Source organism: Emys orbicularis, chromosome 13, assembly GCF_028017835.1.
Source record: "Emys orbicularis isolate rEmyOrb1 chromosome 13, rEmyOrb1.hap1, whole genome shotgun sequence".
Lineage (NCBI taxonomy): Eukaryota > Metazoa > Chordata > Testudines > Emydidae > Emys > Emys orbicularis.
This window is the reverse complement of record NC_088695.1, coordinates 38,672,636-38,698,391: the sequence shown is the minus strand read 5'-3', so window position 1 is coordinate 38,698,391 and position 25,756 is coordinate 38,672,636. Positions and strand designations below refer to the sequence as shown.

The 25,756-nt window shown below is 39.6% G+C and overlaps 1 protein-coding gene across 1 annotated transcript in view; it reads left to right on the top strand.

The window, feature by feature from the left end:
• The window catches only part of CA10 (carbonic anhydrase 10), a 338,024-nt gene extending 312,942 nt beyond the window's left edge, over positions 1 to 25,082 (top strand). Inside the window, exons 5-9 of the mRNA XM_065416142.1 lie at positions 7,846 to 7,941; positions 10,566 to 10,638; positions 20,010 to 20,164; positions 23,556 to 23,730; positions 25,060 to 25,082. Coding sequence (XP_065272214.1) covers positions 7,846 to 7,941; positions 10,566 to 10,638; positions 20,010 to 20,164; positions 23,556 to 23,730; positions 25,060 to 25,082 — 522 coding nt within the window. The remainder of the gene's footprint in view (positions 1 to 7,845; positions 7,942 to 10,565; positions 10,639 to 20,009; positions 20,165 to 23,555; positions 23,731 to 25,059) is intronic.
• The last annotated feature ends 674 nt before the right edge of the window (positions 25,083 to 25,756 follow it).

The following is a 25,756-nucleotide window of genomic DNA, read 5'->3' as shown; positions in this document are numbered from 1 at the left end:
GGCTATGGGATCAAGAGAAAACTCAAGTAGAGTATCTCTTGGCACCCAGAAAGAACTGCACCTGACATGTGAACATCTGAGCAATGTAATTTAAATATTTCGAGCTGGTCTCAGGCAAAATATACATGCATAATAATTAAGCTTTTTAATGATATACACACACACATATATATACATACATGCTTCTTAGGGGAGGGAGTTAAGCCCTTTCCCCCACATTAGCCAGAAACTGATCTATAATGTCAACAGTATGTTATTCTGCAAAGAGGAAGCCTTATCAGAGCAGTGCATGTAAACAACTCAGTGCATGGGACACGGGGTAGTAGACTACTCCTAATATACTGTAGTCAGCTCATACTGATACTCCCTATGCTGCCAACCTCAGATGTCTAAAAACTTGTGTGCGCACTTCTGGTCCAATGCACATTCTTGGAAGAGATGGAACAAGGACACATTTTGGATTTTCATTGACTAAAATGAGAGTGATTAATCTTAATTCCCTCCCTCTCCCTGAAAAAAACCACCTTCTTTTGCTCAAGGAAAACAAAGAACTATCTGTTGTTCTATGGCAAATTGATCTTAGTGGGAGAATCTTCCAAAGGAAATCAATAGCATATACCAAGATTCTATATTGTTTAAGAGCCCTGAAACGCGAAGCAGAACTGAAAGGGATTTTCCTCACTATATTGACTGTGAGTTTGTTAAAGAAAAAAGAACAATGCCATCACTTGAAAGGTGAGATTTGCCTAAGGAACAAGCTTAACTCTATAGGGCCTAAGCACCACACTTTATGGAAAAGTCCTACTGAATATTATAGGGCAGGGGTCAGCCCGCTGCCGGTCTGGGGTTCTGGCTGCCGGCCCCTTGCCAGCTGGGGTTCCGGCCGCAGGCCCTGCTCAGCCTGCTGCCAGCCTAGGTGAACGGAACCCCAGGCCCGCAGCAGGCTGAGCAGGCCGGCGGCTTAAGATCAGCATTTTAATTTAATTTTAAATGAAGCTTCTTACACATTTTGAAAACCTTGTTTACTTTACATACAACAGTAGTTTAGTTATATTATATATAAACTTATAGAGAGAGACCTTCTAAAAAACATTAAAATGTATTACCGGCACGCGAAACCTTAAATTAAAGTGAATAAATGAAGACTCGGCACACCACTTCTGAAAGGTTGCCGGCCCCTGTTATAGGGATTAAACCGATAGAGTACAATAGGTATTTCACAAGTTTCTATAGAAGTTACTCTGAAGATTTATAGACTTTAATAGAGAATTATATCTTTTTAAACCATCCTATAGAATTCTGTACCGGGATTTTCTATATAGGTCTGCTGCATATGGGACGCTTTGAAAGTGACCACTCTGTATATAGAAACTAGAAAGAAAAGACCTGCATGCCTAACACTGAAGAACATCCTAATAAATAAAATATTAGTGCAGTGAAAAATATATGAAGTTCTTCTGTGGGGAAAACAAAATACCCTTGTAGCACTGCCATGTTCATTGTACTGTGACCTTAAGTGATCAACTGTGAAATTCTTTAATTTATCCATTTTATAATTAATATTTAAATGTATTAATTATATCTCCAATCCCAAAGCACTGTACGAATATAAAACATACAACCTAAGGATAAATATCTTTAAGAGAAAAAACAACAGACTAATACGCCACCTATAGGACAACCTACAAAGCTGTTAGTCCATAACACAGAGAGTTACCACAGATAATACAGTCACCTTAAATACCTCACCTCATTCTTCCTGGAAAAGTCCCAGAGTATTGATAGGCCTTTCAGGGTGCCCTGAAGGTTAAAAAAATCTGGGCTCTTTTGGACCAATGGGGAAAAGGATCCCTCCTCAAACAGAAAACACTGCCCTGCCAGAACTCTCTCCAAGGATTTCCACTGGTTACAACTGCAGCAGTAACGATCTAGGAGATAATCAATATCAAAACCTTTTATACGTGATGTGATCTAGCAGGGCAGTGTCTCCATGAGCTCCTGGCTGAATCCTTTTGAGATTCTCATTTCAACTGCTAATTTTTTTGCTCCTGTGGAAAACTTTTCAAGCACTAAGACAATACTATAAAAAGGCCTGGGAGAGGCAGCTGGATCAAGAGGACAGCCAAGATGGTGGAGCCACACAAACTGCACAATACAGAAAGCACATACAAGAAGTTACCTTAAATCCAATTACAATACTGGATAGTAGGAGCCTGCCTACCCTGGGAATTTGGCTTGATTCCAGCCATTAGTGGCCAGCCACATGTATGCAAACAAACTCCTGTTGTTGAGAGGGTAAACTGAAAATTGCACTGGTGGATCTTGCCCCTACTTGAAAGTAAGGCAAGCTGAACTGGTACAAACCGTGCTTTATAGCAGTTTATACTAGAAGTTTGCACTGGTACAGCTACACTGATGGATGAGATTGGTACAAATTCGAATCTAGACAACATCTCTGTTTCAGCACTCGGTGTCTGCAATTCCTCCTCAGACTGAATAATTGAAAGGAGCAGACTACAGTATTTCAAAACCAGCTAGCAGCAATAGAACAAAGAAAGCAGCAGCGTCTGATTCAGCTCAGACTACACACCCTCATCTGCAGCTGTGGGAAAACAGTTGTTTACTTAGTGGATAAAGCTAAAGATGCTTGAAAATAGAAGCTGAGGAGTCTGTACTCTGAGGACTCTGGGTCTCCCTGAATTAAATTAACAAGCATTTTGCTCCTTCAAAAATTCTATAGAAAGTTTAACGCTCCATATTAAATTCTGTAGGTCTTTTCCTTAAAGGCAAAACCTGCAAAATTAATGCACACTCATTCACTGTCTCTCTCTCTCACCCACACACACCCCATTTCTTTATGCAATTTTTATGTTTCTGCATATTTGGGGAATAGTTTTCAAAAACTAATTCCTCAACCAGTTTAGTAGCCTGTAGGTGAATACCCAGTTATTGGAGACAAGCACATTTGGGGATCCTCAGCATAAAGCTTCTTTTTACAAAAAACAAAAACAAAACACATTTGTAATACAATGAACTTCTTGCGCTGGAATTAAATTGAAGTAACTGCAATCCCCCATCTGCTCAGTTGATTTAGAGTAGTTGGGTTGTCATTATAAATAGAGTTTAAATCTAGTTGCCTTAAAAAATTAAGCCAATCTGGTTATTAAAATGTCTGATGTAGTCAATTAATATCATGAGAACCGAGATCAGTGTGTCTACTCAATGCCAATCCCATGGGAGTTTTGCCAATGTACGCAATGGGAGCAGAATCAGGGCTATTTAGCAACGCATTTTAACTAAATTGCTTATCAGCTTGATTTCGATGGAGGAAATTGCTTGTTTGGAGATTGTATTTGGTGTACATTTTCAGTATGACTACATATTCAGCAATTACTAACATAAATTGATTCTTGTTGTTAATTAACATGTTATGAACAAAGGGAATGAAATGAATGCTTTAGAAGGTTTTAATCTTTATCATATACAGTGCTGTTTGGCAGGTCAGAGTCATCCAAAGGGACTTTTTGATTAACAGGTAGTTGGAAGGATTTGTTGATATGCAAATTACTTGTTTATAGAATTTAAGTTCCAGGGGGAGGGGAGAGAAGAGAAGGAGAGTTGATACAATCTGAATTTTTAACTGTTTTTGATGTATTGGTTGCTGCAGCAGCCAGAGTTGGTCCCAAGATACGAAAAAGGGTGAGTGAAGTAATATCTGCTATTGGACCAACTTCAATTGGTGAGAGAGACAAGCTTTCAAGCTTCAGAGACAAGTGGAGCTCAAAAGCTTGTCACTCTCACCAACAGAAGCTGGTCCAATAAAAGATATTACCTCACCCACCTTGTCTCTCTCTCGATTTATTAGGTAATTTTTTCTTTTTAGCCAAGTGACTAATCATGGTATGATAATGATACTAAAGCCTAAGTCATTCCCACCATGGCCTCTCACTGTCTGTTCTTTTACCTCATTGGAGAGGTGGATTAATCAAGGCCCTACTTAGCAGAGCTGGTCATAAAAAAAATTGAATCTCGGTGTTTTTACTGTGGAAAAAGGAACATTTTTCGGCAACAATTTTCACAGAAAGAATTTCCCATTTTTCAACCAGCTCTTCTTAGTAACAGTAGCTCATTCCACACTATGGTAGTTAGCAAGGTTGGAAGTTCGGCCTCAACCTATGTTGAAACCGTTTTTTTGTTGTTGTTTTTTTTAAACATACTATTTGGGACTAGGCCTGGAGCAATCTGAGCAGTTGTGGGAGGAGGGATAGTCTGTGTGTGTGCAGGGCTATTGGAACAGGGAGCTGGGAACAGGCACCAGTTGGAAGCACTGGTACAGGTGAGGGGGTTTCAAGCAAATAGTACAAAGAGGGTGACCAGATGTCCCGATACTAGGGGCTTTGTCTTATATAGGCAATTATACACCCCACCCCGCCCCCCCAAAAAAGTGTCCCAATTTTTCACACTTGCTGTCTGGTCACCCTAAATACAAATGTTCCTCTGGATCAGAGTGTATTATAGGAAAGAGAGATTCATTATAGAACAGTGGATAAATTAACTAGTCAGCCAATTTCCCATCAGATCAAGCCTGTTAATTCACACATGCATAGATGCCCACTAATCACCTACAATTTGAGCCCACACGTTTGGCATGGACTGTAGAGCCCCATTCCAGCATTATGATTTCCCTTCACTCCACCTACTAGTCTTGTTCCTACAAATTCTGTCTCTGGAATGGGAGCTGAGTGTTTTCTCACGGTTTCTGCAAGTTGTCCTCAATGGGGATTGCACTTACAAAAGAAAGATGAAGTTGGTCTCTTACCTTTACTTTACTCAGTCCAGCCAGTCTTACAGTTTGGTTCATTAGATCAACAAAGCTTACCTAGGTAACTGAGGGACTTACTATACAAGAAAATCCTATCTAAAGCAGATTTCATGACCTATTTCCTCATAAATTCACTGATTGGCTGCTGGAGTGAATGCTTGTAAGTAAAATCAGAATGTATGCTGCTGAGCTTAAAAGTGTCAACAAGGGCACAGTCCCTATGGCTAAGATGTTATAAAAATTCAGTAACATCACAAGCTGATGACTAATGAGCCTAGAACCTCTGGTTGCAGTTTAGTGAAAACTCTCATTAATTCTTTACAAGACCTTTAGAAGACATGCCACAATAGGATAGTTAATGCTTCCTCCAACTCTGCTGACTCTCAAAGCTCAGAATATGACTTCATTGCCTACTTTGACATTTTTTCTTCCTGCTTCCAGGTTGTTTGTTTTTGTCTTGCTTAAAAATTTCCTACTGTGCCAGTTGTAAAAAGGTCAACTGATAGTTCACAATCCAGCAGAGGAGAAAAATAGTCAAAAATTAACACATTGACAACCATTTTGACCCTCACATTCAGATTTTTTTGTTTTGTTTTGGGTCGTTAAATGAGAGTTGTAAAAGGTAAAGCTGTACGCTAAGGGTCCAGGCCTGCTCAAGGTACTAAAGCAAACATTCTCTTGTGCCCTTCAGGAATTTATAAGCTCATCCAATATCCTTGTGGCTGAGCATTATGATGCCTTTATTGAACATGTATGTACAGGTTGGGTGTTTTTCTTTATGGTGAGTCAGGGCAGCAAGATCAGGCATTTACACATAACATGCCAGATGCATTTTGCGGTCAAGGCACTGTATAGGAAAATACTGAATACTCCCAAAGTTTATAAGGCATCATTTATTTCTCAAGTTATGATTAATGAGGCAGTAATCAGGTAGGTTATGCTTGATTTAGAAATGTATGCCATAACATTGATTGCTGCTGGCTCACACATTGATGGACATACATATTTTGGTGGTAAACAAAGGCCTTAACATAATTATTTTTAATAAATACATCACAAAAAAGTCAGGTAACTCTTGCTACACCAATCTTTGCTACTGTATCCTTGCACAACTTGGGCACTAAGCATTCCATCTGTCGTAGGGACAGAGTCATTATGGTTATTAAACCCCATTTTAGCAAGATTTTTCTCCATGACCATGATCATCTCATTGGAGGAAAGCCTTCTATGGTGCAGCTTCTTTGCTGGCTATAAAAGACTTTAGCCATTTGGAGGTAAAAGAGAACCTTTGGTCTGATATTGATCTGATATTGTGAGCTAAGCAGAACATAAACTTTGTGAGTTCAAGTAGTATGAATGGAACAAAACTTTTCAAAGTTTCTTTAAATTCAAAATTCCAAGTTTAATTTTGCTGACATTATTTGATATTAATATACAGAAGTCAGTTTGTGTTCTCATTTCAGCTGGTGTAACTCCTTTGACGTCAGTGGATTCACTCCAGATTTTCACCAGTGTAACAGATAGCACAATGTTACATAGTGGTTTTTACTTTTAAATCTGAGTTTAAATCAGAATTCCCAAGTTCAGGAAATATTGCCCATTTTCTGTGCTGATCTTAGGTCCAAGTATTCAGATATTCTGAATTCAGATGCATATTAAAATGTAAATGGCTAGCTCAGTCCTTTTCCATCTGCCCATTGGTCTGTAGAGATATGCATATACTACCCAAAGTTCCTACTTTAAGTCAGCAGCGGCCACTATGATAGTCTGAGCTATAGAAGTGCCTAGGGAGAATGCTGGTCTGATGTTGGGGTAGGATCATTTCTCCCAATCGCTGGTGAGCTCCCCCTTCATAAATCCCATTTTCTATGGATTTGCAAAAGGAACAGAAATGTAGACCCTAATGAGATGTGACCGCCATTTTTAAAAATCTATTATTATTACATAACATACATGATGCTCTGTACCTGGCATAATATCACAGCAATTAGCACACAGTGAGTCACAGTAAGTTCAGTCGGGGTCGTAAAAATGCTTTTTTATGCCATGAAGGTTTTTTGTTTTTTTATTGCCAGTGGATTTTTTTCTCCCATTAAGTTTAAATCATGACCACCCTCTGAGGGTCTGGGGTTTAAATTCCAAATGCCAGGCTGCTAGGCTTTTAAAAATGCTGGAACAGTGGCACTAATTTTTCAGTCTTGGTTGCCTAAAGCGAGGCACCTCAGTAAGTTGCCTGATTGTCAGAGATGCTGAATACCCCCAGTTCCCTCTGACTACATTGGGAGTAAAGGGCATTCATCACCCCTGAAAAATCAGGCTATTTATTACTATTATTTATATTACAGTAATATCCAAGGGCCCCAATCAGATCTGAGCCCCTTGTGCTGTGCACTGTTCAGACATACAGGAAGAGAAACAATCCCCGCTCCAAGGACCTGACCATCTAAAATAGAGATTTTAAATTAAGATAAGATGCAGCCAAGTTGATGCAACAAACAAGCAGGAGGAACAAGGGAAGACAAGCGTTAATGACAGGTGCTTAACTCCAGGCGACCAATTTGGAAAATTTTGGCCAATGACATTAGTCTCTTGAATTGTAAACAGCTACAAAGCGCAACAACATTTTCTGTCTTATATGTTTGTGCAAATATTTCAACCTCTGACAGCTCTGAGTTTGAGCTGATGCTGAAGAGTACATATTACTTGATGCCTATGGCAACTGTTGTTGCAGCAGGGAAATTATGCCAACCCCTGCAGTGCACTTCATATGTGGTAAATTCACTTAACAGCAATTTAGAAGATGACACCCTGGTGCTGTGCCAGTTTGAGCCAGATGGTCACTGAGATTATTAAAATAATGCATGTTGCAAAAACCTCTGAAAAATTGCACTGTTACAAAGTTTACTAGCATGGTGGGGATCCTAATAAAAACAATCAGCATATATATCAAAATAGTATTTGCAGACAATGCACAGTACGATTCTCCACTGTTTAATGATAATTTCCCCTCTTGCATCTTTTAGGTTCAACTAATCCACTATAATCATGAGTTGTATACAAATGTCACAGAGGCTGCAAAAAGTCCCAATGGCTTGGTGGTAGTTTCTATATTTATGAAAGTAAGTATTTCAATTTCATAAATATTATCTAATGTTTAAATTACTGAGATTTTGCCGTGAACAGAATTTTAGAATTAGCACTAGTCACCATCATTTCTATTCTGTCAGCGCCTGTTGCTTCAGTCAGAAGTCAAGAGACCCCATTGCGCTAGGCACTGTACCCTCATAATGAAAGAGACTGTCCCTGCTCCACAGAGCCTGCAGTCTAATGGGGAAAACACACCAGGCGGGAGAAAAACAGTTTTGTGGGGAGGACAAGGTACAGTTAAACGAACATATTTGATACAATAAACAGCAGCTATAGCAGTTTATAGTTTCATGTTAAAATGCTCAGGGAAGTTATTAATTCTGCAGATTTGAGGTGTCTGAAGAGATGCAAAAGTGAGTATATAATTAAAATGAACCCCTTTCTCGTGGGGGTGAGGAGTGGGAGAGAGGACAATTGCATTTTAGAGAAATGGTGACTGGTTATAAATCAAGAAATGAGTTTCCCTACCAATGTCTTTTAAAACACCCTAGATTATCAAAACTGAAAGAATGTTGAAAATCTAGTTGTCTTTTACTTTTTTGCATTTCAGACAGGTAGAAGACCATATGATTATCTATTAACCTTCATACCAGTCATACCCTCTACACTCCTCTACACCTATTGTTAATACTCAGAGCTCACAGTTTATTCAAACACTTTAGAATCCTCTTCTCCTCTTATTGCATCCTTGCGGCAATACATGTGTTATACCATTGTGTATCCTCCACCTTGCCTTAGTAACTGTTCTTGCAAAACATTAGCTGCTCCTTCTAGGGGAACAATGCTCTGATTTACTCTGCACCTCAAAGTATCTAGCCAATGTCCCCAGAAATTAGATAGTCAGTTTAAAAAAAAATCCCTTTTAGTATACTCTGATATAAATTTAGAAGGATCAAACTTTCTGTCAAAATAGCAACCTCATAACTCAAATATCTATTTCACCAGTTACCTTGGAAAGTTGGACCTCCTTGCTGCCTTTTGTACAGCTCTAATATTTGAGGTATTTGTCAGAAAGCTCTTCAGGTTATCTCTTTCCTCCCTGTTATATTGTACTGTGAGGCGAGCCCAGTGAGTTAACTGTAGTTCGTGCAAAGGGATAGAATTGATGCATCTCCTGGATACTGCCCACAATTTTCAGTTCTGTGTGAATAACTTCATCATTCCTGTGTACTGCTTTAGGTGCACTCCTAATGTAATGAATAACCCGAAGTGTAGAACCTGATTTGTTGTTTCCCTTCACACAGATACTTGGGTCTTTGTCTTCCATATATAGTGACAGTGCATGTTTCCATGTTTTGTTTGGAATGTCTGAGTCAGTGTAAATCATTCCCTGAAATAATTGTGCATCAAAATAGACACAGTGTTTGATGGCCACTGAACATAGCTGTTACCTACTGCCAAATATTTCAGTATGTTTAAATGTTGAGGGATAAAAAAAAATTTCACAGATAAAAGCACTGAATGCACCAGATCCTGTTCCATGTACCACTCGATCAGTCATGGCTCTGGCCACCTCCTGATATTGGGGGATGAGCTGATTCTGGGGAGAATCCCCTGCTTGTTCCATGGGGAGGAGAGAAAACAATCTGGGGAAACAACTACAAGGATTTCAGAGGTTTCCTGTCCCTCAAATGGTGAGGATCCAGAACAGAACTTTCGCAATGCTTGGGGGCCATTTGGAGGTGGGATTCCGGTTCAGACCCATAATGGTTATATTACACATTTTATGACATTTCCAAGCCTCACAATAAAAGTGTTTTGAAACCTGCATATGTCACAGCAGTATCCATCCAATTGCTAAGAAACATACTGTAGCCCAGACAGGACAGGACAGCAGAGAGAATTGATTAGAGTACCAGGAGGAGGCCAGGTACAGAACCAACCAAGCTACATAAATGTGTTGTACAAATAGGACTTTAGAGGGCATGGCCTAAGTGACAACACCACTTGTTAGCTCTGCCATTTACAGTGCAATAAAATATCCCAGGATGCATAGCAAAAATAAAATGCTAATACATGTAATATTCTGCATACAACCTTCCACAGTATGCAATTCACTCAGTCAGACTTCTCTTGCAGTCCGCATAGCCTGGTGTTGGGAATCGCACAGATAACATATAATTCTAAATAAAGATAAAAAGTGACTAGAAATAGATACAACAGAGAGAGGAGGAGACCGGTGCATGAGGTCTGAAATAGGAGATATAAGAGATGTCACATGATATGACACTGAATATTCTATGAGAGAATACCAAGTAGAGTGCTAATCACCCATAAATCCACCCAATTCAATTATGATGAGATTGAGACTCTATTTCACATTTTTATCCATGTGTCAATTTCTCCTTCTATTTTCCATTGAATTTATATTTAGATGCAAACTTTCTGACCACTTCTGTTAGAGACATACCCATCTATAGTTGATTATGCCTCTCCCCGCAAAAGCCCTGCAAAGCAATCACATATCTGCCTTTTTTTTCCATACTTTTCTTTCTATATATACACACACATACACACACAGACACAAGCTATATTTTCCTGAAAGGTGAGGCTTGTGGTGACAAAGTTTTTGACATTATTCATTTTTCTCCTTTAGGTGTCTGAATCATCAAATCCATTTCTAAATCGCATGCTAAACAGAGACACCATAACAAGAATAACATATAAAAGTAAGTTTCTTTTTATTCACCATGACTATCAGCTGCATGTAGTTCATGTAAACGCATATATTTAGTGAATCACAGGATGTGAGGGACATCTAGTAATGAACAAAAGCTACAAGGTTTGTATTGCCAGTTATCATTTCCAGCTGACCTGGGGATAAATTTGGGGACATAATATTATCAAAGAACCTAGTACAGCCATCAGTCCATATAGTATATACTTGGAAGTTCAAAGCATTTATTGTGTTTGAAAGAGCAATAAATTAAACTAAATTCAACAAATATACATATACTATTTTTACATGGGGAAAATGCATTTGTGTTAATAATGGAAGTTACATGTGGAACAGTGAATTATATCAGATCAGAACATATTTTAATTTACAAAATATTACCTAGTTTCTTGTTTCATGATCATGTATTTTAACATGCAAGTGGGTATTTCCCATTTTATTCAATATTAAGCAATGGTTCCTTTTTATTAATTGTGTTTAAAAAGATGCTATTTCTACTGAATTGCTACTGCGTATAATGGTAGTAGTATGAAGATGTCATGAAAATAAGTATTGTACATTTGCTGTATGTGGAATGCATTTAAGTGAGAATGTTCAGTAATTCCATACCATTGAATGGAAAACTAAAGCTTAAATGTCAGCTAACGATGAAGGTAACTTTAAGGCAGGAAAATATAAAGATCTTGATTGAGCAAATGAAATCTCGTCTCTTGGAAATCCTAGCCCCATTTTGCTTTTGAAAACTGGGAGAATATGTAGTTCAGTGGTTAGCTAGGGGACTGGCAATCAGGACTCTTCTGTTCTATTCCCAGTTCTGTGACCTTGGGCAAGTTACTTAAGGTATCTGTGCCTCATCTTACCCATCTATAAAATTGAGTTTACCATCATCTACCTCACAAGGGGTTAGGATTACTTTTAAACCTTAAAGTCTGGCAAACCTCATTTGCTTTGGACTGAGCCTGAAACTCTCCAAGGCTCTCTGAAAAATCCATTAAACCTTGACAAGTCTCATATTTGTAACAAAATTTGCCTGATCTCAGGTTTCTCTGTGAAAGGCTTGGAGAATTTCCTTTAAATACATATTTACTATATGCATGCTGCCTGTTATGGGACAGATCATGCCCTCCTATGGAAACCCGCTTTTTCCCTCCCCCACAGTGATTGCAACATTGAGAGAAAAAGATTAATATATTAAATTTCAGAAAGGGACCATTATGATCATCTAATCCAGTGGTGGGCAATCTGCGGTCAAGGTAATCTGCTAGCAGGCCACAAGACAGTTTGTTTACATTGACCGTCCATAGATACGGCCGCCCGCAGCTCCCAGTGGCCGCGGTTTGCTATTCCCGGCCGATGGGAGCTGTGGGAAGCAGCGGCCAGCATGTCCCTGCAGCCCGCACCGCTTCCCTCAGCTCCCATTGGCCAGGAATGGCAAACCATGGCCACTGTGAGCTGCAGGCGACCGTGCCTGCAGACAGTCAATGTAAAAAAACTGTCCTGCGGCCTGCCAGCGGATTACCCTGACAGGCCACGTCAGGGTGTGGCCCAGTGGCCTGCAGGTTGCCCACCACTGATCTAATCTGACCTCCTGCATAGTACAGGCCATAGAATTTCACCCAGTAATTCCTACATCTTAAAATAGCGTATATATTTTAGAATGACATCCAATCTTGAGGTAAAGACTTCAAGTGCTGGAGACTCCACCATATCCCTAGGTAAATTGTTCCAATAGTTAATTACTCTCTATTAAAAATATGCAACTTATTTCTTCTCCCCATATAGGTACTTCTGAAAAGGAAAGAACCACAGGGCTCCCCTCACAAATTTTTCCCTCAGATCTTTCCCTCACTGGGTAGGATTTTCTCCCCACCCTTAGAGAAGTAGTAGGGGTTTGGGCCCAGTTCATAGATGGTCTGCTTTCCTTCCCCCAAATACCCTGGCAGACAGTACAGCTTCATGGTAGCTAAAATGCTAGGGTTTCTCTCACCAGCCACTTCCCCTAGAATACCCTGAAGGGATAAATCACAGCACAGAAGTAGTTAAGGTATTAACTTTTCTGAGGATTCCCTGTGGAGTGATAAGGAAGAGATGTGTGTTCCCCGTGCTGATTCTCCAAATCCCGAAGTATGGATTCCTGGGCCAGCAAACTGCTCTTCAGGTGCCAGACAGACATCTGGACTATGCCACAGAGGGAGCTCTTCCTCCTCTGTCCCCCAAAATACTCCCCCCACCCAAATCTATGGGAGGGAAGCTGCTTCTGTCTAGAGTGTAGATACCATGTTCTTTAACCTTTCATTGATTGTTTTTCCTTTTCTTTTAAACCAAACCTTGAACTATGAAATCTGTTCCAATCACACTGAATTTAGGTCATGAGATGAGCCATGAATTTAAGGTGAAAATGCAAAATGTAGGTAGTTTTAGATTTCATAGTCAAATGTTATTGGACTCATTTTAAAATTTTAATTATGGTTTACATTGACCCACATAGCTGTTAAAATCAAGCCCTAAATAGATACACACAGTGCACAATGTGCCGCTGCAATACATTGAGCTTACTTTCCACAGTAACAAGTATTGATTAGTAGTGTTTTTAGTGCAAATTGGGAATGTGAAAAAGTTATTGAAAGTAATTCTAAAGTTGCCTTGGGTGATGGATTATAGTGTCATTGCTGAAAAAATAATTTTACTTCATATATTACAAGGATTTCTATACTGCATTTAACAGCTGGGATTTTTTTTAACTTGCGCTTTAGGGAACCTCAGTGAATACTCGGTGTACTCTTAACAAAATGGCCAGTCCCAATTACTTCAGTGAGAGCATGGCCAGAATGACAAGTATAGATTGGGTCCAAAGTCAGGCGCACTGTAAGTAGGGCAGTTCAAGCAATGATTAAAAACGCAGTAAGAGATGTTTAGTCTGTTACATAATAAGCCCAAGGACAAAATGTGTCAAAAGGGGAATTTGAAATGTAAGAAAATATTAATGATTAAAATGGACGTAACAACCCCCCCCCCTTGGAATTCCAAAGTGGATTTTAAATGCCTGTTTTATTCTTCTGCCAGTGGCTCAGCACAAAGAATTGGATTTGAGCAGGTTGAAATGACTGTTCTTTTAAATAGACTTAGTCAGGAACTATATGAATATCTCTAAAGAAAAATTGCTTTAATATTCATGTTTAAAGTAGGGCAACTGAGGGTCTGAAGGTGGTTTTCTTTTATTTTAAAACAGCAATATTGGTTTTTAAAACTGAAATATGCCACGTTGGTTTACGCTTTTGCTGGTAGAGGAGCTCACACTTCACTTAATGTTGGATAAAACCAGCACTTTAGCTTCCAAGGAATCTGTGCAGAAATTTGGGCTTCATGTGTTGCACCAGAATTGCTGCCAAGAAGCCATCTGAAAGGGAGAAGATGTTGAATTTTGGACTTACTTCCTTACATTTAATGCTTAACACTTAACTGCCTCACAGGGGAACATACGAATAAGTATCCCAATCTCAGATTCAGCCAAGAGAATTTATAGCCAAATTTATGGACATAGTCTCAAATTTCAGAGGCTTCCGTTTTTGGACTTCAACTTGGCTTCCAACTTTAGACACCAAGGACCTGACTATCAGAAGTGCTGAGCTCTCAAAGCTCCAGGCATAAGCGGTGGGAGCTATGGATGCTCGGCATCTCTGAAAATCGGGTCCTCCAAAATTAGAGGCCACTTTTCTCAATCTGGGCATAAGTAATTTGTCCAAGGCAACAGGTGGAAACACTCAGAGCTAGAATTAAAACTTGGAACCACTTAGTTTCCTATCCTCTTCCTATCCTAATCTCTAGACCGTGCCTTTCTCCTATTGGATTATTGTTTATGTACTTGGTTTTACCTCAGCACAGGGAGCTGAACTAGATGACCTCTTGAAGTCCCTTCCAGCCCTACATTTCTATGATTCCATATTATGAACCTAGAAGATCCAATGCGATAGAGTAGTTTTTAAACACTATATTCTCTGTAAAATATCACTATTTCAATATTTGAACCCTAATTATCCAGCCTCAGAAGCCCTCCCATTGAAGTCAATGGAAGTTTGCCACTGACAGCACTGGGATTAGGTTCTACCATTTTAGCATGTTGCATTTTTAATTTCATAAAGCAAAGTATGTGGCTTAAGTAGTTTCTTAAAGAGGGCTAATTTTGTTATGTGTGGTTCTTGCTATGAAGGGGGGGGAATTAGGAAAATGAGTGTAACAAATGCAGAGAAAAGAATGAGAATTTCAACATCCGTAAAGAAAATTGTCAGAGTCGAGACCTTTATGTAAATTAATGTGAAAGCTAATGAAATGTAATTTGTGTAGAGAAAAGTTCACGGGTTCAGAAATTATCCTGAGACATAAGCAGCTCAAGATGAACAGAATGTGGATTGCAGATAGGAATGATGCTTAGAGTTTAGCAAAATCTGAAAATGGTTATTAAAGAAGGATATTGACAAAGTATGCAGAGAAGCCTCACCCAGAATAACTTTGAATATTATGAAGTTTATACCTTCAATAGAAATCATACATTTAAAAAGACATCACATTAAAGGGTGACAGTCTATTACTATTGAAAATGCAAGATTTCTACTAGAAAAAAACTTGACTAAGATATGGAAAAATGGGAGTGGGTGGGAAAAGATAGTGGTGGTTCAAGGCAAAGGTTGGTAATAAGGTGCCACATCCTGTAGGCTTTTCTCGGTGGAGTCTGCCTATTTTCAGTATGAGTTTGGACTAAATAAGGACCCGGCTCAATATTTGCTTTTATTGGGCTACAATATAAATTAATGGAGATATCCTATCTCCTAGAACTGGAAGGGACCTTGAAAGGTCATCGAGTCCAGCCCCCTGCCTTCACTAGCAGGACCAAGTACTGATTTTGCCCCAGATCCCTAATATTTTCTTCCACCTCTTCATTACCCTTTTCATCCCTTTCCAGGGTCACATTAAGATGGTGAGAGAAACTCTACCTCTTCTGTCATTCCCATGAATTGCTATTTAGAGGGTCTGTAGTATGCAATGTTCACTTTCTTGCCATAAACATGCTTCAACTGAAAACAGATGCAGTGGACCCAGTTCATCCCAGGTGTGGCTCCATTGCTCAGAGTCTCAAGTGGAAAAAATAGACCACAACTTAAACATAATTCATCCTAAACATCAATGTGGGCAAATAGCTCTCAGGTCAACTGAATACAGGTCAGCCCCAAAGAATCAGATTACATCTTGCGGGGCCCTCAGACTCAAACAAGGTAATATAGGGCCTGATCCAGAGGCCAGTAAAGCCAGTGGGAGTCTTTCCATTGACTTCAATAAGCTTTGCATCAGACTCAAACCCCAAGTTTTTTTTCCCCCTCTGGGCCCCACAATCTGGTAGATAGCTCACTTCTAATCCTGTTTACATGAATTCAGGATGTCACCCAGGTCAGGCTTCATCTGTGCTGGAGTGTTTAAGCTCTTACTTCCACTCCATATTCCTACCCACCTCTGTGCCTGGTTTTTGATGGTCTAAACCCAATCCTCACATGCTCAGTTGGTTGCTCCTGCTAATCTCAGCCTTGTGACTTCCACTTAAAGCTCGGTTGTTTATTTCTTGGATGGGATACGCAGAGCACTATTATTTTATAACTGCAGTTCAAATCTGTGGAGTTATTAGTAACCCAAATGGTACTTACTGAGTGCATTACATCACAGTAAGCAAAGAGATCTAAGAGTGGGAGAGAGGCACACCAGGAGATACATTGCAAATGATTTAGGAAATAAATGGTGCTTGACTCCTGCATAGGTACCCAAGGGAGCAGAAAGCCCAAGGATCCCCTGTTCCCCATTCAGAGGTATATCATAGAGGGAGTCCTTGCATTCAGGAAATGCAATGACTCTACAGCAAGTTCTACCCTATGCAAAGGGGGCCAGGTCTAGTTCCTACAATTCTACACCAGAGATGTGAATAACTGCTGCACTCTCCCCAAGGGTATTGCATCATCAGCCAGGCTCTTCTTGTGTTCCCAGAGGTTCTGCCAGAAACACATGGTTTCTTGGACCTCACACTACAGTGGGGGTGCCCGCACAATGGCTCAGTACAGCCCTTTGTTACATGCCTCAGTCCTGCCCTAGATCATGACAACTGCTGTCTGAGGGGACTGAACAGTGCCACTTACACAGGTTAAAAATCCACATTAAGAATAATGGGCTAAATTCACCATTGGCATAAACAGGGGCAATTCCACTGAAACAAGGAGAGTTTCCTGCATTTATACCAACAATGAAGTTGACTGCATGTCTTCCATGTGATACCTTGCTGTATTGCTTCTAGCCTAATTTTCGTAGTGCCCATCTATAGTAGAGCAGGTGAAATAAAAGAGATGTGACCCCCAAAAAGCCATAAATTACCAACATCCCAGATTTTCACTAATTTCTTAGGTTGGCTTTTAGTCTCCTGATAGACACTTCAGAGAAAATTATGCTCTCGTTTAAACCGTTGCAAACCCATTGAAGTTGATATGGATTTGGCCCTTGAAACTATCTATTCTTACTGATCCCATGCCATTTAGAATGCACATACCAGTCTCCCTGGTTTATAAACAATTAGAAGGATGTTCATGTGCGGAAAAGGGGTGTGTAATGACTCATACAAAACAATCACTGGCATGAAAAAAATGCATTCCATGCTCACTAATTCCAGCAAAATTATTGCTGCACTGCTAATTTTTTTTTTATTAATAGGGCTTAGGTGTATTCAGTTCTCTCTAGCTGTTAAAATGTAACACCATTCTGGCTCAGTAATGCAACAGCAATTGTTTAGCACTTTCATATGGAACATTTTTTGGCTTGGAAACACATTCAGAATCCCAGGCCTTCGGCCAATGGAGGTTGAACATGTTAACAAAGGTGATAGACTCAGTCACCTAGGTGAGAGTAACAATGTTTTCCACTCTATTATATCCACACATATATCCACAATTGATATATAGAACTGCATTCATATTGACTTCAAGTACAAAAAGGGGTGGGACTTCAGATTTCTCACAGCCAAGAAAATATACTGTGGAGACATCTTTCCTGAAATAGTGAAGATTAAAATCTGTTCAGACTTAAATAGATATCAGGCGTGATTCTTGTGTAACCCACTGGTGAGTGTGTCCAGTCTCTGCTCAATCACCGGTGGTTATGAATTATATAGACCCAGCTAGGGAGACGTGACCGTTTAGTTAATGCTGTAGCAACTCATGCATTTAGCTCACTAAATCCCCAGTGTGCCGGTCAAGATAGCAGCCATCACATTTGTATTCCCTGGGCACTCCAACCATCTACTGCCTGAGACATGCATTTGTGATGCAAAAAGGTCTTTTTTTCCCCTCACACACAACACAGAACATGTATTTTGCCTTATCCTTTAGCAACAATCTCTCAAATGGAGATGAAATATCACATTTTTAAGCGCTTGCATGCTTCCTTGATCATTGCAACTTTTCTGCTTTCTTTTTGGAAGGTAGGAGAGGGAAATAGAGGAGGAAGGAGTGGAGGTTGTTTGTTAACTGTGCAATACCGTGAATGTTGATCAATGACATTTTATGTAAATATTGTTGTAAATGAGGATATTGAAACAATAGGTACAGACTATTATACTAGTGACACAAAGTAGAGCATGAATAAAGTAAGTTGATATACTTCATGAGTGACACCTGGAGAAATGTGGCTTATATGATACACACGTACTGCAACTGAATCAGTCAAAGACTCAAGTCATTTACTTCCATTGAGTCTTCACATGCTTGACCATACTTTCATGGCTATTTCTGCTGCTGTCATAGAAAAGTGGTGAAACGAAGTAACTGCCTGACTTGTCAGCTGTTTAAGGTGAAGCCATCTACACTGAATACTTTGGCTAATAAAAGCTAACATTTAGCATGAATTTCATAACTTTCTTAAAAGTGAACAAAAATATATATTTACAATCTCAAAAACTCTTTCCCCCTTTTTTCTTTTTCAATAGCTTGTCTTAAAGATTTATTGCTTGTAAATTCATTGCTCATTAACATGTGGTTTTTATTCTAGTTAAGTTTACAATAAATGTTGCATGGGAAACTTCAGATAAACTCAGTGGAAAGTCATGACCATTCTGATATAGATTAGAAGTGATGTGCTTTAGACTGAGGTCTCTAGTCTATGAGCAGGAATCTTAGCATTTGATTTCCACTGCACTTGCTTCCATATCTCCCCATCAATGTCAATGGGAGGTCCTTTCATTTACTGAAAGGAGAAGAAATGTGCTTAGTTGGCAGCATGGTAGCACACCTTCCTTGCCCACATAGTATTTGCTTAACTAATGAACCATACCAAACATACTACATGCAATTGAAAGCAGCCACTGAGATTTCACCATTACTTCATCTTACCAGCCCAGCTTCCCCAGTGATGCATCATATTGGTAGAGGAGACAGTTGAAGAGTTTAAATGTAAAGTACCCCAGCACAATATCCAGTAAGGAATTGTTTGAGTCTGAAATTCTGCAGAGAATCCTGGAAAATCAGTTACAGCTTTGAAAGACTTGCAGAAAGCACTGCAGGGTTAGTGTTATGTAACAGCAATAATACATACAATATAGCAGGGGATGAGCAGCTTCGATGACTCTTAAAAGTTATATCCATTTCTAATTATATGCTGGCACATGTCCACACTCTGCAGTCGTCTACAAAGGGACACTTCATTAATACCAGAGAGGATATGAAAAAAGTGGGAAGCCCAGTAAGTTTCTTTAGAGCATATTTTCTCACCTCTGACTTGAGCATTCTGAGTTTATACTGCATCCACTCCCACTGTGCCCACTAAAGGACAGCAGGCTTCATTGAGCAGCTATATCATCATACATTAACCTTAACAAGACAGAACAATCTTTTCTCTCAAACAAGGGTAATTAAGCTTTAGCACTCTTGGCCTTCCCAAGGTTTTGTTGAGCAAAAATTGTTCATCACTCCAAAAATATGGTAAGTCGGCATTCTCCAAAGACATGCATCCAAATCAATAAATACAACTTCAACCAGCTTTAAACCCAAATACCTAAAACAGGGCCAAATAAATTCTCACTGCAAATGCTTGTGCTAGACTCCCAGTGAAGTCAACAGAACCTGTGAGCAAGCATCTAAGGGCAAAGTTACTATATTAAAATCATAATATCTGTTAATGTCCATGTGTTGAACAATCAATTTGTACAGAGCACAATGTATATTCATTTGACCTTCTGTTTCAGTAAAACTAAGGTTGAGGTTCTAAAGTAAAAGGCATGTGCAACAAAGTTTGTCTTGTGAAAATATTACTTGATCTAGATCATTTTCCCCCTTTATTCTCTAGATGATGCATACTTACTGCAGGGACTTAATATTGAGGAACTTTATCCCGAGACCTCTAGTTTCATTACATATGATGGGTCCATGACCATTCCACCCTGCTATGAAACAGCAAGTTGGATAATAATGAACAAACCTGTCTACATAACAAGGATGCAGGTAAACTAAAACGAACATAATGGATTTAGTAAATGTCATCAGAAGAATAAATATTTTAAATGTATATCTTTGTAGCATCATATTTGAAATTATGTTTCTCTTTGGTTTAGTGCAATACTGTATCTTAAACCATGTTTGTTTTGTAATTTCTACACAAGGGGGTGCTAGAATAACTAAAAAATACGCACGCGCAGAAGCATAATTAGGACCCTCCTACACTAAGTTAGAAAAGACTAAGAACATTAGAAGAGTGAGGATTGTGGTCTCATGAGGGATTGTGGAAGCCAGTTTATGCAGTGGGACTGGAGCTAGGACAAAGAGACTTTGGGGAAGACTCCAGTCTACATTTTCGGGTGCAGAAAAAAGGTGGCAGGATTGATGCCAGCACGTGTGTGTCAAAAATTTGGAAGATAGGCCTTTGGTTCCAGAGTGACACATTGAGGGCTACTGTTAGGTAGCAGCAGCAAAGAGCAAGCAGTAGGAGCTAGATTCATTCCATTGTGTTGGCCACCTGGGGACTACATTGGTGGAAAAGCCACAACAACGGGGTCTTTGCAGCACAGTTCAGTTGCTTTCAACCCCCTCTGAGAGTGCCACAGACAGCAGATCCTCAAGTGTGGGTGCCTGGGAAATGGGGCGTCAAAGGGTGGCAGCCTCTGGCAGCAGGCTGCAGCACTACAAGTGCACCTGTGTCACTTTCCCTTCTCAGGGTAACCCAAGAGCTCCACTTCAGGCTCTCTTGCTTAAAAAATATCCCATAGCTCTAACAAAAGTCCCAAAACATAGTCCATATCATCCCCAGTCCACGTTGTCCTTAAAAACCCCTTCTTCCCAGCAGGAAAACCACCAATGCCACCCCCAGTCTCTCTGCTTGGAGTGCATCCTCATCATATTCTGGGGTCTTCCACCACACCTAGGCTCCTTGTCGGTCCCCTTCTATCCCTCTGCCAGGACAGCCACCCCAACCCTCCCAACTCGAGTGCAACCCCTCTCTTCCCAGTGGGAACCCCCACAGCCTCTCTCTAGGAGATCATCCTGGCCAGAGGAGCATCCCTCACTCCCCCAGCCCTCTCACTGATCCCCTGGACACAGCTCTCTGGAGATGTCAGTGGTTAAGCACTTATGCTGCACACCTGCCTTCAGCCCTCTCTGAGCCTTAGCATCAGCTCTCTGGCTTAGAGACAGCAGGCACCTCCCTCTGCTCCCTCCTCCTCGCTTTCGCCTTCCAGCCCTGGCTCTCTGGCTTGGAGAGATCAGCTGGTGAACCGCATTTTCTGCACTCCTGCCTTCAGTATCTCCCCGCCCCACAGGAAACACCTTCCGACTCTGGCAGCTCTGATTCACTGGGTCTCCCTCTCTCAGATTCTGCCTGGTCCTTTCTATTCCCCAGATACTGCCCTGCCCTCTTAATTGGCCAAATGGGAGCCTATTCTGGCACAGAGCACTGGACCTATTTAATTTACTGGGGCCAGCCACGGGATGCATTGATTCACCTCATCCCCGGTATATCCTCCATTAGTGAGAATCCTAAGAGCCCTAAGCAGATCTTAGAGCTGTTTTCTCACCTCACCCCAGAGTACAGCAGCTCTAGCTAACACAGCAGAAGTTATCTAGTCCAAGGAATGAAATAAAGGATGAGAAATCAAGGCTCAAAAAAATCACATTGGGGCTTCAAGTCCTGTCATCTTTGTCAATAAGATGCTATAGAAAGCATGCAATGTATTTTAACTGCATTGTATTAATTCTGTCCAACTGTGCATGGGTTTGGGGAATACAGTTTGTTGTTCTATTCTAAATGGGTAGAGTAATTTAGGGGACACAGTTGAGAGAAAACGGGTACATAGCATACATACTAAACTTCCCAATAAACGTGCATGTTTTCTACAAGAAATATTTTTCTTACATTATTACAATAATGCAAATTGTTTAGTAGAAAACGAAGATCAGAATGTTTCTATAGCCTACACTAGTACTCAAAGGACATCATCTCATGATAGCTGCTCCTTGTCAGGCTTTACTGGTTAGATGCATACTACCATATTAGTACTGCAAATTGATTTAATGGAATACATACTAATTATACAGTATACTCAGACTTGAGAACTGATGCAAGACAGAAGATTTCCCTTGTAGGCATTAGCACATCTACAACATGCAAAACACACCTACTGGTATAGTTCTCTTCAAAACTCTCCAAGCTCATTAGATTCCCCCACTTTCCCACTACTCTAACTAATGAGGTAGCCACCAGGAGGAAATGGATAAATGCCCTTTAACCTTTAGATTGCCACTTCAAAAATCATCGTAGACAGATAGCTGTTTGGTTGTTTGCAATCCAGCTGCTAGTGGACATTTGCCCACCCTACAAATACCACCTTCACAATTGGCAACTTTGTTAGTAGTCATGATAGGTAAAGACTGTCCCATAAAGACAGGTTTCAGAGTAGCAGCCGTATTAGTCTGTAATCGCAAAAAGAACAGGAGTACTTGTGGCACCTTAGAGACTAAATAAATAAATAAATAATTTTGTTAGTCTCTAAGGTGCCACAAGTACTCCTGTTCTTTTTGTCCCATAAAGGAGTCCCAGAGCAGGGCCAAAGGAGGGCAATGTAGGGATGATTGCACTGGTGTTGACCCAGGTAGATCTTTCAGTGAATAGAGAAGATTTCAGTCTCCAAGACTGAAAAGTCCCATGCCTTCCAAAAGCACTGACTTCTTTAAAAATACAGATGTGGTGCCAATCAGTCTCTGCATTCAGATTTCTGTGGCATAACCAATACTTGGGCACTTTCACCCAGAGCTGTCTTCTCAATAGTAAGCCAGAGTAGTTACCATAACATCTTTGGGCAATTTTCTCTCGTCATTCATCAAATTCCCTTTCTCTGCACCTGCTGCCACTATCTAGTACTATGGATTCCATTTACTTTCTGGTCAGCCAAAGCTCCCTTGTGCCATTTCCATTTATTCTGCACAAAACTGGAGGCTTTGTTTGCAACAGGGCTTAGAGAAACAGGATCATGACCACAAAAGGAATGGTTTTGTCTTTACTTAAAGGTATCCCAGTTGCCCATGGGTCTAAAAATATGTTTAGTATAGACTAGGGTGACCAGATGTCCTGATTTTATAGGGACAGTCCCGATTTTGGGGTCTTTTTCTTATATAGGCTTCTATTACCCCTCTCCACCCCCCACCCCGCCCCCGTCCCGATTTTTCACATTTGCTATCTGGTCGCCCTAGTATAGACTGAACCTCTGTCAACCCTCCCCAAATTCCAAATCACAAAAATATTGTTAGAATACTTTGCATATGATGATTAATCTAAATAGTTTTCAATATTGTTTACTTAGAGTGAAGAATAATACTACAGGTCCTTGTTTTGTGTTTTGTATAGATGCATTCTTTACGACTGCTAAGCCAGAATCAGCCATCACAGATATTTCTGAGCATGAGTGACAATTTCAGACCAGTCCAGCCTCTCAACAATCGATGTATCCGAACTAATATCAATTTTAGTTTACAGGGTAAAGATTGTCCAAACAACAGAGCACAGAAACTACAGTATAGAGGTAGGTTTTACACAAGGCACTCTCCAGAACAATAATGTCTACACCTATGTAGAGCTCCTCTCCTCTGAGGATCCTTGTTTGATTTACATAATGTTGTTTTAGTAGCGGTGTACGATGGGACATATAAAAGCGAATCAATATATAAATAGGTGGGATAGGATCTGAATGTAAGTGTCAGATTTCAGCTATCAAGTTTAGAATATCTGAAATCTGAGAAGTTTTGCAATGATACACAGCATCATAACATCCCACTCCAGTTTATGACAATAGGATAATTTGTAGGTGTAAGTTGTTTTCTTGAAAAAGAGGTATGGCACGTGCCAATGAGAATCAAAACATAATTGTGCTAGGAATAGCCCCACACTGCAGATTCTGATATAAAGTGGAGTAAAATAATAGGCCATATGACAATTGAAGGAAATGTTATAAGGAAATAAAATGTATTTCTACTCTGAAAGGTAACTCCATAAAATTAGTAATGTAAGGTTCCACGCTGATTATCTCTGAGCTATTTCCAGAACACATCTTCTCACTTTATCATTATGTTTTTTCCAGTTGCAAACTGACGATCTAGCTGGATTCTCTTTAGTTTTCACAACATCAACAACAGACGCTGTGCATTTGGAACTCAGTTAACAATTTCTGTTCCTGCTGTTGCGTCCAGAATAGCATCCAACTCTCTCTCCCAGAGCTGTGTTGGCTCCGTGGAGATCACGGGAATAAACATTGGTAGAAATGGGATAGTATTGAAAGTGAGCAGATATGATTTCACATATACTTAAGCAGCTCAACTGAGCAGTCACGTGCCATTGTGGAGTTGAATCACACTAAAGAATTTGATAAAAACACTATTTGAAAAATAGCAGGAAGGATGATAGTAGAGCTAGTCTCAAATGGGAAATTCAGGTTTCAGAAAGGAATGATTTCTCGGATATTCCAAATTTTTCAGTTTTCAGTTCATATTCCTCCCACCTGCCTTTTTTCTCTTTTCCACTGAAAAATGAGTGACAAGGGGGAGGAAGGAGTAGAAAGGAAAAACAATTCTGAAAAAAGGCAAAAACATGACTAAATATTTCATTTTCCAATTAAAAAAATAATAATAATTTCCTATTGAAAAAGATATTTTCAACTAAATATTTTTCATTTAAAAAATTTTGACCAGCTCTAGTCTAGTGTTAAGACTAAGAGCCACATTCTCAATTCATAATTTTGAAATTACTCAACAACTATTTTCTACACAATACAAACATTGAAGGCACTTAATTTTTAAAAACAGCAATTTTATATTTGGTGTTTGGTAAAGTATAACTGTTATTACTTTTCTTTCAGTAAATGAATGGCTCCTCAAGTAATTAAGACAAACAGGAAGAACTCCTAACCTCAGTGGAATGCTACTACTGTGAATTGACATAATCTAGAATGCACCCAACCTCATTCACTCTTTGGATTCATGACAGTATGTGCAAATGTGCTGCAAGAAAAAAGCTGCCAAGATGGAAACTTAACTAAAAATTCATTCATATGATTGATCGTAATAAAAAAAAAGAGACAATAACTACAGTAAATGTGATTACAATTTTGATACCGTTTTCCTGAACTAATTTAGCTTCACAAAGAAAGACTTTTCAGCCTTTGTACATATGAAATTCTTTCTTTCCTCCCCTTCAAAAGAAAAAAAAATAAAAAAGAAAAAGGTGGCTCCGTACAGCATCAAAGTGGAGTTGTGTTCTGTGTGCCAAGTAATCCTTGGAAAGCTCTCATTATATCCCTATCATTAATGGATACTGACAAGACAGAACAAGAAGATTGTAGAGGAAACTTATTTCTAGGTTATGATCCTTCTGTTTATTTAATTAAAAAAAGGACAGACATTGAGAGATAAGTATTGTAAATATATCAACGCAGAATATAAAAGAAATTGAAATATATCCCCCTTTGTCACATATCTGTAGTAGGATTTGCCAAGATCAGAAATGATCCATTTTCTGTTTCTTGTTTTACAAAGGTCATACATTGTGTTTGGTTA